Source organism: Mercurialis annua, linkage group LG2 (genome assembly GCF_937616625.2).
Source record: "Mercurialis annua linkage group LG2, ddMerAnnu1.2, whole genome shotgun sequence".
NCBI lineage: Eukaryota > Viridiplantae > Streptophyta > Magnoliopsida > Malpighiales > Euphorbiaceae > Mercurialis > Mercurialis annua.
In genome coordinates this window covers 1645025-1658028 of record NC_065571.1, presented here as the reverse complement: position 1 = coordinate 1658028, position 13004 = coordinate 1645025, and the positions used below count along the sequence as shown (strand labels likewise).

General features: G+C 30.6%; 4 protein-coding genes across 4 annotated transcripts; 2 read left to right on the top strand and 2 right to left on the bottom strand.

Annotated features, from left to right (window-relative positions):
- Positions 1-12: 12 nt before the first annotated feature.
- On the bottom strand, positions 13-3167 carry LOC130014565 (uncharacterized). The gene is made up of 2 exons (XM_050363885.2): positions 2455-3167; positions 13-244 (listed from the first exon to the last, which is right to left on the bottom strand). The coding sequence occupies exons 1-2, from the start codon at positions 2932-2934 to the stop codon at positions 155-157; spliced, it is 570 nt and encodes a 189-aa protein (XP_050219842.1). The 5' UTR covers positions 2935-3167; the 3' UTR covers positions 13-154.
- A 1225-nt stretch (positions 3168-4392) lies between these two features.
- LOC126670209 (probable carboxylesterase 18) lies at positions 4393-5696 on the top strand. The gene has a single exon (XM_050363883.2). The coding sequence runs from the start codon at positions 4458-4460 to the stop codon at positions 5475-5477; it is 1020 nt and encodes a 339-aa protein (XP_050219840.1). The 5' UTR covers positions 4393-4457; the 3' UTR covers positions 5478-5696.
- A 560-nt stretch (positions 5697-6256) lies between these two features.
- On the bottom strand, positions 6257-7866 carry LOC126670211 (uncharacterized). The gene is made up of 2 exons (XM_050363887.2): positions 7215-7866; positions 6257-6487 (listed from the first exon to the last, which is right to left on the bottom strand). Exons 1-2 carry the CDS (start codon positions 7692-7694, stop codon positions 6398-6400), a joined length of 570 nt encoding a protein of 189 aa, XP_050219844.1. The 5' UTR covers positions 7695-7866; the 3' UTR covers positions 6257-6397.
- Positions 7867-11306: 3440 nt separating this feature from the next.
- LOC126670210 (probable carboxylesterase 18) lies at positions 11307-12505 on the top strand. Its single transcript, XM_050363884.2, has one exon. The coding sequence runs from the start codon at positions 11375-11377 to the stop codon at positions 12392-12394; it is 1020 nt and encodes a 339-aa protein (XP_050219841.1). The 5' UTR covers positions 11307-11374; the 3' UTR covers positions 12395-12505.
- Positions 12506-13004: the final 499 nt, after the last annotated feature.

Sequence of the window (13004 nt, the reverse complement as noted above, 5' to 3'; positions counted from 1 at the left end):
AATCCATCAAACTTCAAAAACACCATATTATTATAATTTTTAAAATTTTATCAACAAATTTAACTACAAAAAAGAAAAATCAAATACTAAATTAACATATCGAAAAGCACTCAAACACCATTAGTACAATTATTGCTAATCAAATTACATTTAGCTACATCTGGCTGCATAAGCTGAAAACATTTGATGTGGTTTGAATACCCGCATTTGCAAGTTCAATTGTTTCTGAAACTCCTCTTGTGCCCTGAAAATTAAGAAACAAATGCATATAAAATTGGATTAGCTAATTATATATCCATGAGTATATTAGCTTGGCACTACAAAATAAAATAAAAATAAATTATACTTAAAATGAAAAAAACTGTGTATCACATATTTTTTTCATATTTTTTATGTGTTTATAACAAGGCCTCTTTAGATAAATACCAAAAAAAGATAAAATATTCTCAAGAATACTACCTCAATTTCTTTTTTTAAAAAATACAATATGTACTTTTTTTTTTGCAAAAATAACTTTTAGTATTCTCAAAAATATTTTTTTTAATCTCAGGAATACGATTTTGGTTACCCAGCGGTATACCAACACTGTTGGTTAACCAACAAAAAAAAACTATTTCAAATTCAAACCTCCATTTTTATTAAACTAGTTGAAAATTCTATTACAAACCTCTCCCCTTCATCACTGCAAGAGCAACCGTCAAATAAAACGTAAATCGTCTTTTTTAAAATCTAAAATTATTGATTCACCATTTGTTAACCAACATGGTTCTTAAAAAACAAGGTCATTGGTGTACCATTAGTACACCATTGGTTAACTAGCAACAAACATAAAATTCAGCAACTGTTTGCTAACGATTTCATTAATGATTTATTCAAAATAAAAATTACAAGTTACTTAACGATTTACCCAATGTTAACCATTGGTTACCCAACATCCAAAAATATTACAATTCTCACAAACATTTCTTCAAACACCTAGAGTGCAACATGCTGTGCAACACAAAAAAATCGAACCACAAATATTAAATTTAGCAACTGTTTACTAACGACTTCTTTAATGATATATCAAAAATAAAAATTACAGGTTACTTAACGGTTTACCCAATGTTAACCATTGGTTACCCCAAAACCTAAAAAATATTACAATTCTCACAAACATTTCTTCAAACACTTAGAGTGAAAGCAGTGCAACACCAAAAAAATCGAACCAACACCACATCACCACTGTCGTTTATAAAAGAAAACCAGTTAACTAACGATTGGTTAAATAGCAACAAAATTAAATTTCATCACGACAGATCTGCCAACTCCGGCGACGACAACCAGTTAACTAACGATTTTATTACTAATATATTCAAAATAAAATTTATTACAAAGTTATCCAACGGTTTACCCAATGGTAACCATTAGTTACCCAACACCCAAAAACATTACAATTCTCATAGGCATTTCTTCAAACACCTAGAGTGCAGGCTGTGTAGCACCAGAAAATCGAACCACAATCACATCATGACCATCGTTCACAAAAGAAAAATAAGAAATGGATTAACTAACACCTAAAATAAGAAATCGATTTTAACCAACACCCAAAATAAGAAATGGATTAACTAACACCCAAAATAAGAAATCGATTTTAGATCTGAAAAAAATTGACTGAAACGATGGTGTGCGACGACGGCGGCAGTGGGCTTTTGGCGATGGTGTGCGATGGCGGAGGTAGTGATTGAAGACGAGGAGAGTATGAAGATGACTCGCGGCGAAAAAGAAAGACCGAAAATCGCAGTAGCAACAGCAGAAGTGGACTTGCGGCCGAGAAGAATCACCGGCGAAAGAAGGAGGTTGAGTTGGAAAAGATAGATTTGGGTGGCTGTAGATAAAAATAAGGAAAATTAGAATGAGATGGTGAAGAAATTAGGTTTGGCTGAGAACAAAAGAAGAAGATGAAGAGATAAAGGTATTTGTCTAAAATAGAAAGCTTAAAAATGAAATTAAAAAAGAACAAATTGTAATTATCAAAAAAGAAAGATAGCACTGTAATTATCTAATTAAGTTTACATATTGTAGTATTTTGTCTAATTAACTCTTATAACAAATGTGTCTGCTTAATTTATCTCTATTTTAAAAAAAAATTATATTAATATTTTATTACCTAAATTGATATAATATATTACAGTTCTATCGTGTAGGGATGAAAAAACGGCTGGTTTGATTAGGAACCAACCAAATAACCAAATTCGAACTAATTAAATCATATATCTCTTTAACTAAACCGATCAAATCGATCAAAATCTTTAAAACATAAAACTAAATTGATCGAAGTAATCGGTTATTTTAGTTAAATTGATAAAAATATAAACAATAAAAATTACTCGGTTATTTGATCATTCAGTTAATCAAATATTTAAACTCTTAACTATAACCGAACCAAAATACAAATCCTTATCGTAAATTCACCTGGCCTGCAGATCCCTTGAGCTGCTGTTGTCTTTTAGCTTGCAAAAGTGTATAATTATCAAGAAACAAAGCATCCTTATGATGATTAATATTTTTCTCCCGATAACAAGAACAGCAAAGATCATAACTATTACCAGAACTTCCATTAAAACATTGAACACAAGTGAAGTAAACTCCGTATAAAAACTCCTTACACTCGTCGCAGAAATAAATTCTTTCGCTCGAGCATAAATAATGAACCGCGATAAATTCATCGAAATCCAAACTTCCATCTCCATCTTTATCGAGCTTTTTAAAGAATTCTTGAGTTGAAATTGTTTTACATCCCTTCTTTTTCTTGATGTGCTGTTCGTATTCTTCGAACGTAATTTTTCCATCTCCGTCTGTGTCCATTTCTTTGAAGAAATCGGATGCTAAACGTTTATGTTTTTCTGATAAATTTGCGTAGTAAGCTTTTGCAGTTTCTGATATCTCCTCCATTTTCTGGTTTTCCGGTGACTATGTTTGTGTTTCTCCGGTGGTTCTTATTTATAGAGGATTTGTGTGAGAATTGTATATCACAAATTCTGAATTACTTTGAAGTTTCCTTCTGCAAATTGACTTGGTAATTACATTTTCTAAAGACTAATTCTGAAAGATAACTATTGTCATTTTGTGCATCTTATTGAGTTAGGCTAATAGTTATATTTGGCCACCGATTTTGGACACTCTTACAACAAATTTCTAAATTTTATTTTTGGTCAGTCAACTCTCTGATTTTGGGTCAGTCAACTCTGCTCGTCCATTTTTTTACTAACACCGCCAAACATTGTTGATTTAGCATTTAACACAATAGATAAATAAATACACAATCAGCTCCATATCACCTAACATGTCGCCAAAAAAAATTTTCTTCAAAAAAAATATATTAAATTTTAATTAGATAATTAATTAAAAATCCTAAAATTTAATTAAATAATTAATTTTAAAAAACGCATTCTTCCATCGCCATCCACTCCTACGGCTATCCTCACGTCACCGTCGTTCGTCCTGAGTATTTTGGATATTTTTATAGTTTTTTGATAGGTGATATAACGTCGATCGTGTGTGTTTAGTTTTTTATTTTATTTTTAATGTCACGTTAACAATGTTTAATGGTGTTAGTACAAATAAAGTTTAAATTATTTGTTAGTTATTATTTGTTAACCAATCAATAAATATCACATTAATTCATATTAAAATGTAGGCAATTAATATGATATTTATTGATTGGTTAATATATTTATTATTGTCTCGTATCACACGATAGGCGGATGGTTCATAATTCTACGTGATGAACTAGGTTCACCTAAATATTTATCCATTATTAGGCATTCATGAATTGCCGTTTCAACAGGGTTTCTCTATTTTGTCTTGTAGCCAACAGGCAAGGGGTTTGCTTGAAAATTACATGACCCGGCCTTAATTATAAAAAAAAATTGTATTTTATTTTTTAATCAAGTGAAGGGGTGAGCTGGCTGGAAAACCTTAAGACCTTAATAGTTAGATAATGACATTTAATTAAAATTGATTTTTTAATTATTAAAAGTTTAATTAAAAACAATATTTATCTTTTTAACAATATAAAAATTAAGACCTTAATAGTTAGATAATGACATTTAATTAAAAAACAATATTTATCTTTTTAACAATATAAAAATTATAAAAAAAATTATATTTTTTAATTAAAAATATAATATATTAATCTTAATTTCATATTTCTTAAAAATAAAAATTAAACAAACAATATATATTAAACTTCTTAAAAAGTTAACTTTTCAAAAACTATACTTTACTGGAATTTAATCTTCATATACACTAAAGAATGAACAAGGTGGGGCTTTTTGCATTCATGAAGAAGGCCAATATATACCAACTTATTGAGTGGCTTTAATTAACTTGTATCTTCGCTCCTCAATTATTTATCTGCTCACTAACCTAGCTATTTTTATATCAGTAGCAAGTGCAACAAAAAATACTTGAAAATGGCTGATGAAAATCCTCAGAATAAAATTCTTGTTATAACATGGAAGATCAGGCTCGCACTTTTTGCTTTCTGCTATGGCTGTGAGATCAGTCGTCGCTCCAATGGTACTATCAACCGCTTTATTGTGACATTCTTTGATCACAAATCATTTCCGTCCAAGAAACCGTTCAACGGCGTCACGACGACCGATATTACCATTGATAAAGCTCGCAAACATCTCTGGTTTCGTCTCTATAATCCTACGCCCACCGGAGATAGTAAACTGCCGGTTATTTTCTACTTTCACGGCGGTGGCTTTGGCTTTTGCGCACCCCACTCAAGACCTTATAATAACTTCTGTTACCAACTTGCTAGCAAACTGTCCGCCATTGTCATCTCTGTCAACTACCGCCTTGCTCCGGAGCATCGTTATCCATCTCCATACGACGACGGTTTCGATACGCTAAAGTTCATCGATGAAACAACGTCGATCCTAGGGTTTCCGAGTCACGCAAATCTGAAACACTGCTTTCTTGCCGGAGATAGTGCAGGAGGCAATATAGTTCATCATATTATGGTAAAAGCCAGTCAACACAAGTTTCGCAACCTAAACTTGATCGGAGCAATGCTAATCCAGCCGTTTTTCGGCGGAGAAGAGCGAACTGAGTCGGAGTTAACGCTCGACAGAAAAGTTCCGTTTATTAATATGGAGCGTACAGATTGTGTGTGGAAGGCTTTCCTGCCGGAAGGTTCCGACAGGGACCATCCTGCTGCGAATGTGTTCGGGCCGAATGCTGATGATATTTCGGGATTAAACTTTCCGGCAAGCATTGTTTTTGTCGGAGGGTTTGATCCGTTGAAAGACTGGCAAAAGAGGTATTATGATGGAATGAAGAGATGCGGAAAAGAAGTGAATTTGATAGAGTATTCTGATACTTTTCATTCATTTTATGTTTTTCCTGAGCTTGCTGTGTTTTCTTTGCTCATCAAGGACATGAAAGATTTTACGCAAAAGCAAATAGTTGCTGCAGAAAAATGAGTTTTCTTGTAGATTTGTTTAGTCTGTAAATTTCCATTCAACTGTAGTGTTATAAATTATGTTAAGATTATGCAGTCTGATTTTTAGAGAAGAACCGAAGTGAACTGACTTTTTTTAGTCGAACCGACTTAACCAACTGGTTCAATATTTAAAATATTGTCGTATTTGTAACCAAAATTTTTAATAAAACTTTCTCCGCTAGGGGGCGATTATTCGCCTTTCTCTTTTCTTTTTTTTCCTTAAAATCAAATATGTCATTAAATATAACATCATGCGTTGGAGTTACGATCTATTGTGCTATATGTAGCATTTTGCTATATTTTGTGCTAACAACAGCACAAAATATAGCATACGCAATGGAGATGCTTTAAGTAGTGAGTAAATATCACTAGAAATATCAATGAACTGTAATTTAAATAGTATAAGCGATGAGTGACATTCTGATAGATCACTGTACGTGGAAAAATTATTATTGGAGTGATAATTTTTCAGTTTAGTATTTGAAACTCTTTTTGCAGCTAGATCATTTAGAAATTTTACAATAATATGATACTCTTGACTGAGTTAGAGTTGTATAATTATCGACATTTTGCACGTATATAATTGAATATATATATATTCCCTAAAAAAAGTAATTTAATATATATATGAGCACACACTTAACTTTATATAATTAACATTCCAATGAGATATGTTAAAACTCAATTTTGTATACGTGAAAACCAATTCCTATTTACATATTTAATTTTTAACTTTCTGAACTAATGTGAGACTAAATCTATCAGAATTATATAATATTTGTCTAATTGTTTAGAATTTAATGACTGATTCAACTAAAATAATAATTCAAATACTAAATTGGCAGATTAAAAAAAATCGGAGCACTATGACAATTATTCCTATGTAAAGTAATTTTTTTGCTACATCAGGCTGCATAAACCGACAACAGTTGCTGTGGTTTGAATTCCAAAGTTTGCAAGTTCCACTGTTTCTGAAACTCCTCTTGAGCCCTGAAAATCATGAAAATGCATATAGAATTGGATTAGTTAATTCTGTTAAAAAAAGTACTGCTTTCTATTAAAATTGTCTATGACTATGAGTGTTAGCTTGGCACTATAAAATAAAAGAGGAGAAAATGAAAAAAATGATACTATTCAGTGTAATTATTTAAAAATAAATAAAGCTAAAGCTAAAATAAAATAAAAATTGTGTTTATAATGGGAAAAAATGTGTATCAAATACGTTTTCATAACTTTTATGCGTTTCTAACAAATTGCATCCGCTTATTTAAACTATAATAAAAAATTTATATCATGTTATAATACTAATATTATTTTTATCTAAACTTTTTTTAATAATTGGGGAGAAGAAGTGCATGTGGAAAGAATCAAAAATTATTTTATAAGTAACTTTTTTTAGGGTTTCTTTTTAACTATTTAAAAATTGTTTTTATATGGAAAACGAGTTTCCAACTTTTACTATTTATGGAAATGGACTCGAAACGTTTTTGAAGAGTTTTTGAGAGTTTTCGAAATGAAAAAACTTACCCTACATAAGGTTTTCGTGCATCTTAAGTATTGGGGTGAAAAATGAAAAAATTAAACTGATCGAAAAAATAGCTAAGATTGCAACGGAATTACTATAAAAATTATTATATTTTTAATAAGGTTGCAACAAGCTATAAAGATTTGAATTTAATTTATCATTAGCGCAAAAAAAATATTACAATAAATTCACCTGGCCTGCAGATCCCTTGAGCTGTTGTTGTCTCTTAGCTTGCAAAAGTGTATAATTGTCAAGAAACAAAGCATCTTTATGATGATTAATATTTTTGTCCCGATAACAAGAACAACAAAGATCGTAACTATTACCAGAACTTCCATCAAAACATTGAACACAAGTGAAGTAAACTCCATATAAAAACTCTTTACACTCATCGCAAAAATAAATTCTTTCGCTCGAGCATAAATAATGAACCGCGATGAATTCATCAAAATCCAAGCTCCCATCTCCGCTTTTATCGAGCTTTTTAAAGAATTCAGATGATGAAATTGTTTGGAATCTCTTCATTTTCTTGATGTGCTGTTCGTATTCTTGGAACGTAATTTTACCATCTCCGTCTGCGTCCATTTCTTTGAAGAAATCGGATGCTAAATGTTTCTGTTTTTCTGATAAATTTGCGTAGTAAGCTTTTGCAGTTTCTGATATCTCCTCCATTTTCTGTTTTTCCGGTGACCGTACGCGTGTTTGTGTTTTTTCCGGCAGGATATTCTTATTTATAGAGGATCAGTGTGAGAATTGTATTTTGAAGTTTCATTCTGCAAATTGACTTGGTAATAATGTTTTCTGAAGACTAATTCTGAAGGTATAATTAATTAATTAGTAAGATAATTACTTTGCGTGCAATCCTAATGAATTGCCGTTTCAACAGGGTTTCTCTATTATATCTTATAGGCAAGGGGTGAGTTTGCATGAAAATTACATGACCAACCTTATTAGCATTGTATTTTATTTTTTAGTCAAGGGTGAGCTGGTCGGAAAACCTTAAAATTATAATAGCTAGATAAATTGACATTTAATTAAAATTAATTAATTTGATAATTGTAGGTTTAATTTAAAAATATAAATAGTGATTGTATTTTAATTTATTAGAGATGACAATTTATTAAAATTAATCACATTTAAACAGATAGAATCTATCTCATTGCTTTAATGAAAACCAATAATTTATAATAAAAACGGTCCAACTTTAGATTTCTTAATTTTTCATAATATATATTTTGAATTTCTTGCGGTCCAAATTTGGCTAGTTAAATGTATAAAGAGAGATTCTTAGGTAAACTTAGTCCACCACGTCATCCGTGGACTAAACCTATCACATAATGACACGTCATTAAAATGATGGCAATCTTGTAAATTCGTTTATTACTTATTTACACATCTGAATAGTAATATTACAAGATTGTCATTATATTAATGACATGTCATTATGTGATAGGTTTAGTTCACAGATGACGTGGTGGACTGAGTCTACCTAAGAATTTCTCATGTATAAAATAAATTGAGTAATAGACATATTTACTCTTTAAATGTCAATGAACATTCACGTAAGAAATATCTCATTAAAAATAATACTATCTTGAAATTTAATATCATAATTTAAAATTTGGAGTAAATTTATTAATTGGCATAAAGTATATCGTGGGTTATCATAGGTTAAATATCAGGTTTTAATTAGAATTTGAACTCATTTTATAATTTTAGAGACTAATTAATTCAAATCCACTACTATGAGAATTGTTGTGAAATTTGGTTGCTGGAAGGAAATTGGACAGGACTGATCATAATTCCTGAAAGCATTTACAATAAGGGACCGTATCATCTTACTAACCGGATGATAATGCCGTTGCTATCGCATGCCTGTAGAAGAAAAAACAGACTTCTCATTAATTGTTTAAAACTTATATGTTAATGAGATTAAATTCTTTTAGAAGCGCTAAAAAAATCCTTTTTATAAAACAAGACAAAATTTGAGGCTTGTGAGTTATATTTGAATTTTGAGAGATGAGAAACATTTGTTTAATATAATATATATGAGATATCTTGAATGAGTTTAACTATAAAACGATACATTTAAATTAGGAATGAGTACAAAAAAAAACCTTATCAATTTGATTAACCAAACCAAAACCGGAAACTTGAAAAATAGGGCCAAATGGTTCAAAAATTTAGGCTAACATTTGAACTTTTAAGTTTATGGTTAAAGTTTAGGTTTATAATTTGAAGTGTTAAAAATGACAAAATGTATTTATTTGTCCACAAATTTGACATATTTTCCATATATATCATGAATTTTCAATCTTGTCGTATGATTAATTTTTTATTTTTGTCTAATATATCTACAACTCATTTATGGGTGATGTAGCTTGATTCTATTCGTCTATATATGTACAAAAAAATTTAACATGGTGCCTATAATATCGCGCCACATCAGTCCAAATGGATTGTTGGTATATTTGGCAAACATTAAAAAGATGATGGTATATATAGCAAGATTTAAAGATCATGATATTTGATAAAAGTAAAAAAAATAATTTGGGTAGATTAAAACAATATGCCTTTAAAAACCATGTTTAACTAATTAACCAGTTTATATAAGTAATATGTAGTTATTTTATAATATATATATATATATATATATATATATATATATATATATATATATATATATATATATATATATATATGTTATAACTTTTTTAATAAATCAAATATATTTTTTATTCTACATACATAAAAAAACATTTTTTCTTTATATATAAATGAGATCTTATTTAAAGTGCAATTTATTTTCCATAACGAAATGTTTATCTAATATAATGATAGGAATAAACACTTTTATTAGACTACTTCTAATTAAAATTTTATTATGTAAATTTATCCTTTTTCTTTTTGAATTTGATTTCGTTACAATAATATGGTTAAAAATTGCCAAAAACAGTTCTAAAAGGTTAACCATTTAAAATTTTAGATTTTAAATATTTAATTTTAAAAATCATAATAATATTTAGATCGGAACCAATTAATCATATTCAGTTCTATTTTAAATCTTCTATATTTAGATTAATCCACATTTGAGTCAGACAGATCTTTTACGAGAAATAAATTTCTAATTTTCAAGTTTCAAACGTTCTATATATGAGTACGGTTTAAACACACAATTTCATTTAAGTCATGAAAGCGATTTAACAATTCACCTGCATGGTCTCTAAGGACAGACGAGAAACAATTTTTGTTCACCTTGGAATAGATAACGTGTGTGGTGTCTTTTTGCATTCATGAAGAAGGACAAAATTTTATGTTTGATGAACCAAACAAATAATTGGAATCTAATTCTCATCTGCCTTCCCATACTGCCCATATTCATACTTCAATAACGATATTAATATTTATCTGCTAACTAACCTACTTTTATGTACTTGCCTTTTAATGAAAGCAAACAAAGAAGATCTATGCAAGTTTTAAATTTTTGAAATCATAAGTTTTTGTGTTATTTAATTTTGCCCATGGACCTTCAAATTATTTTAGTTTTAAGTTCAAAATTACAAATAACAAAATATTTTTAGCATTTCAAGTGAAATTAACGTAGAAAAATATGACGTGGAAAATGTGCTTGCCTAATATGGCCTGAAATCGCTAATAATCAGATTGTTTATATTTTAGAGTTCAATGTCTAAAATAGAGTATGATTTTCGAAATTAATAAACTATTATCTTTTTTTTTGTGAACAAATTTTAATTTATTTCATTTTAGTTATTAAATTTAATTTTATTTCAAAAAGAGATTTTCAGACTAACATATATTTATGTGTGTGTGTTAATCTGCTTTTGCCGGTTTGTACTGATTTTTTATGATTCTTTCGTATCTGGCAAGTAGTCAGACAAAAATTAGTAAATTTGAATTTTATGTATGTATTTCTAATTAAAAAAATTGTCATGTACGCTTATGCATTTTTGATATGAAAATCTTCCATAATGATATGAATTTAATACCTAAAATTAAAATATTAAAGCTTAATTAGTTCTCAAAATAGAATATTAGTTCCAAATATTTTAGTTATCCATTTAAATTAAAATAAAAAAATTTATTGATCAACATATATTAATATAATCTTCTTTTTTGGGATTATTAGGAAAAGGGTATTTTTACACTTAAGTGAGGAATTCATCGTATAACTTTAACATAAAAGTTGTTCATTGCACATATCATTTTATAGCTTGTTGGTAATAATACAAAAAATTTATACCTGTATATATTCTCTATATAAATAACATCTATTACCTCTCTATACTCATCACTGCACTATATTTATCCATATTTTTTCTCTTCTCTTGAAAATGACCAATGAAAATCTCCAGAATAAAATTCTTGTTATTCCATGGAAGATCAAGCTCAAAAATTTTGCTATCTGCGTTGGCTGTGACATCAGTCGTCGCTCCAATGGCACTATCAGTCGCTTTATTATGATCTTATTTGATCACAAATCATTTCCGTCCAAGAAACCGTTCAACGGTGTCACGACGACCGATATTACCGTTGATAAAGCTCGCAAACATCTCTGGTTTCGTCTCTATAACCCTACTCCCACCGGAGATAGTAAACTGCCGCTTATTTTCTACTTCCACGGCGGTGGTTTTGGCTTTTTCAAACCCCATTCAAGACCTTATAATAACTTCTGTTACCAACTTGCTAGCAAACTGTCCGCCATTGTCATCTCTGTCAACTACCGCCTTGCTCCGGAGCATCGTTATCCATCCCCGTATGACGACGGGTTTGACACTATAAAGTTCATCGATGAAACGGCGACGATCCAAGGGTTTCCGAGTCATGCCAATCTGAAAAACTGTTTTCTCGCCGGAGATAGTGCAGGAGGCAATATAGTTCATCATGTTATGGTGAAAGCCAGTCAACACAAGTTTCGCAACCTAAACCTGATCGGAGCAATGCTAATCCAGCCGTTTTTCGGCGGAGAAGAACGAACTCAGTCTGAGACAATGCTTGACCGGAAAGTTCCGGTTGTGAACATGGAGCGTTCTGATTGGATGTGGAAGGCTTTCTTGCCGAAAGGCTCCGACAGGGACCATCCTGCTGCGAATGTGTTCGGGCCGAATGCTGATGATATTTCGGGATTGAGCTTGCCGGCGAGTGTGGTTTTTGTCGGAGGGTTTGATTCGTTGAAAGACTGGCAGAGGAGGTATTATGAAGGAATGAAAAAATGTGGAAAAGAAGTGAATTTGATTGAGTATTCTGATACTTTTCATTCATTTTATGCTTATCCTGAGCTTCCTGTGTTTTCCCTGTTCATCAAGGACATGAAAGATTTTATGCAAAAGCAAATAGTTGCAGCTGAAAGATGAGTTTTCTTGTAGATTTGTTTTGTCTGTAAATTTCCATTCAACTGTAATGTTATGAGTTCATGTTAAGATTGTTTAGTCTGATTTGCAGTAGAAAGATGAGTTTTCTTTTTACCTAAGCTAACTTAGGTATGAATTGGACCAAATTTTGGAAAATTATAATTACTCCTAAGGTTGAAACTGTTTGTGGAGAGCTTTATCAGAAAGTCTGCCAACAGTGAACAATTTGCTCCATTGCCATGCTGCTGCTATGAATTAGTGCCCTGTTTGTGATAGCAGGGCATGAGAGGAACATATCTTCAGGGACTGTTTTTTTGCTCAGCAATGCCTACGCCTTTTCTTCGATCATCAGAATGTAGGCTCTACCTCTTTTCGAAGTCCGATTTGATTTACTCTTTACTTGAAATGAATTCTGATAGTTTTGCTGACCTTTGTGGTTTAATTATTATGGGGCCTTTCGAATCACCAGAATGGTGTGTTATGGAACAAAGCAACTAGTAATCTTGCTGATAAGGTCCGAGAAGCGAGCAACTTTATTCATCGATGTAGATTTGCTTGAAGACTTAAGTCAAGCTCAGCCTCTGTGTGTAATGTTCAGGCTGGAAACATATGG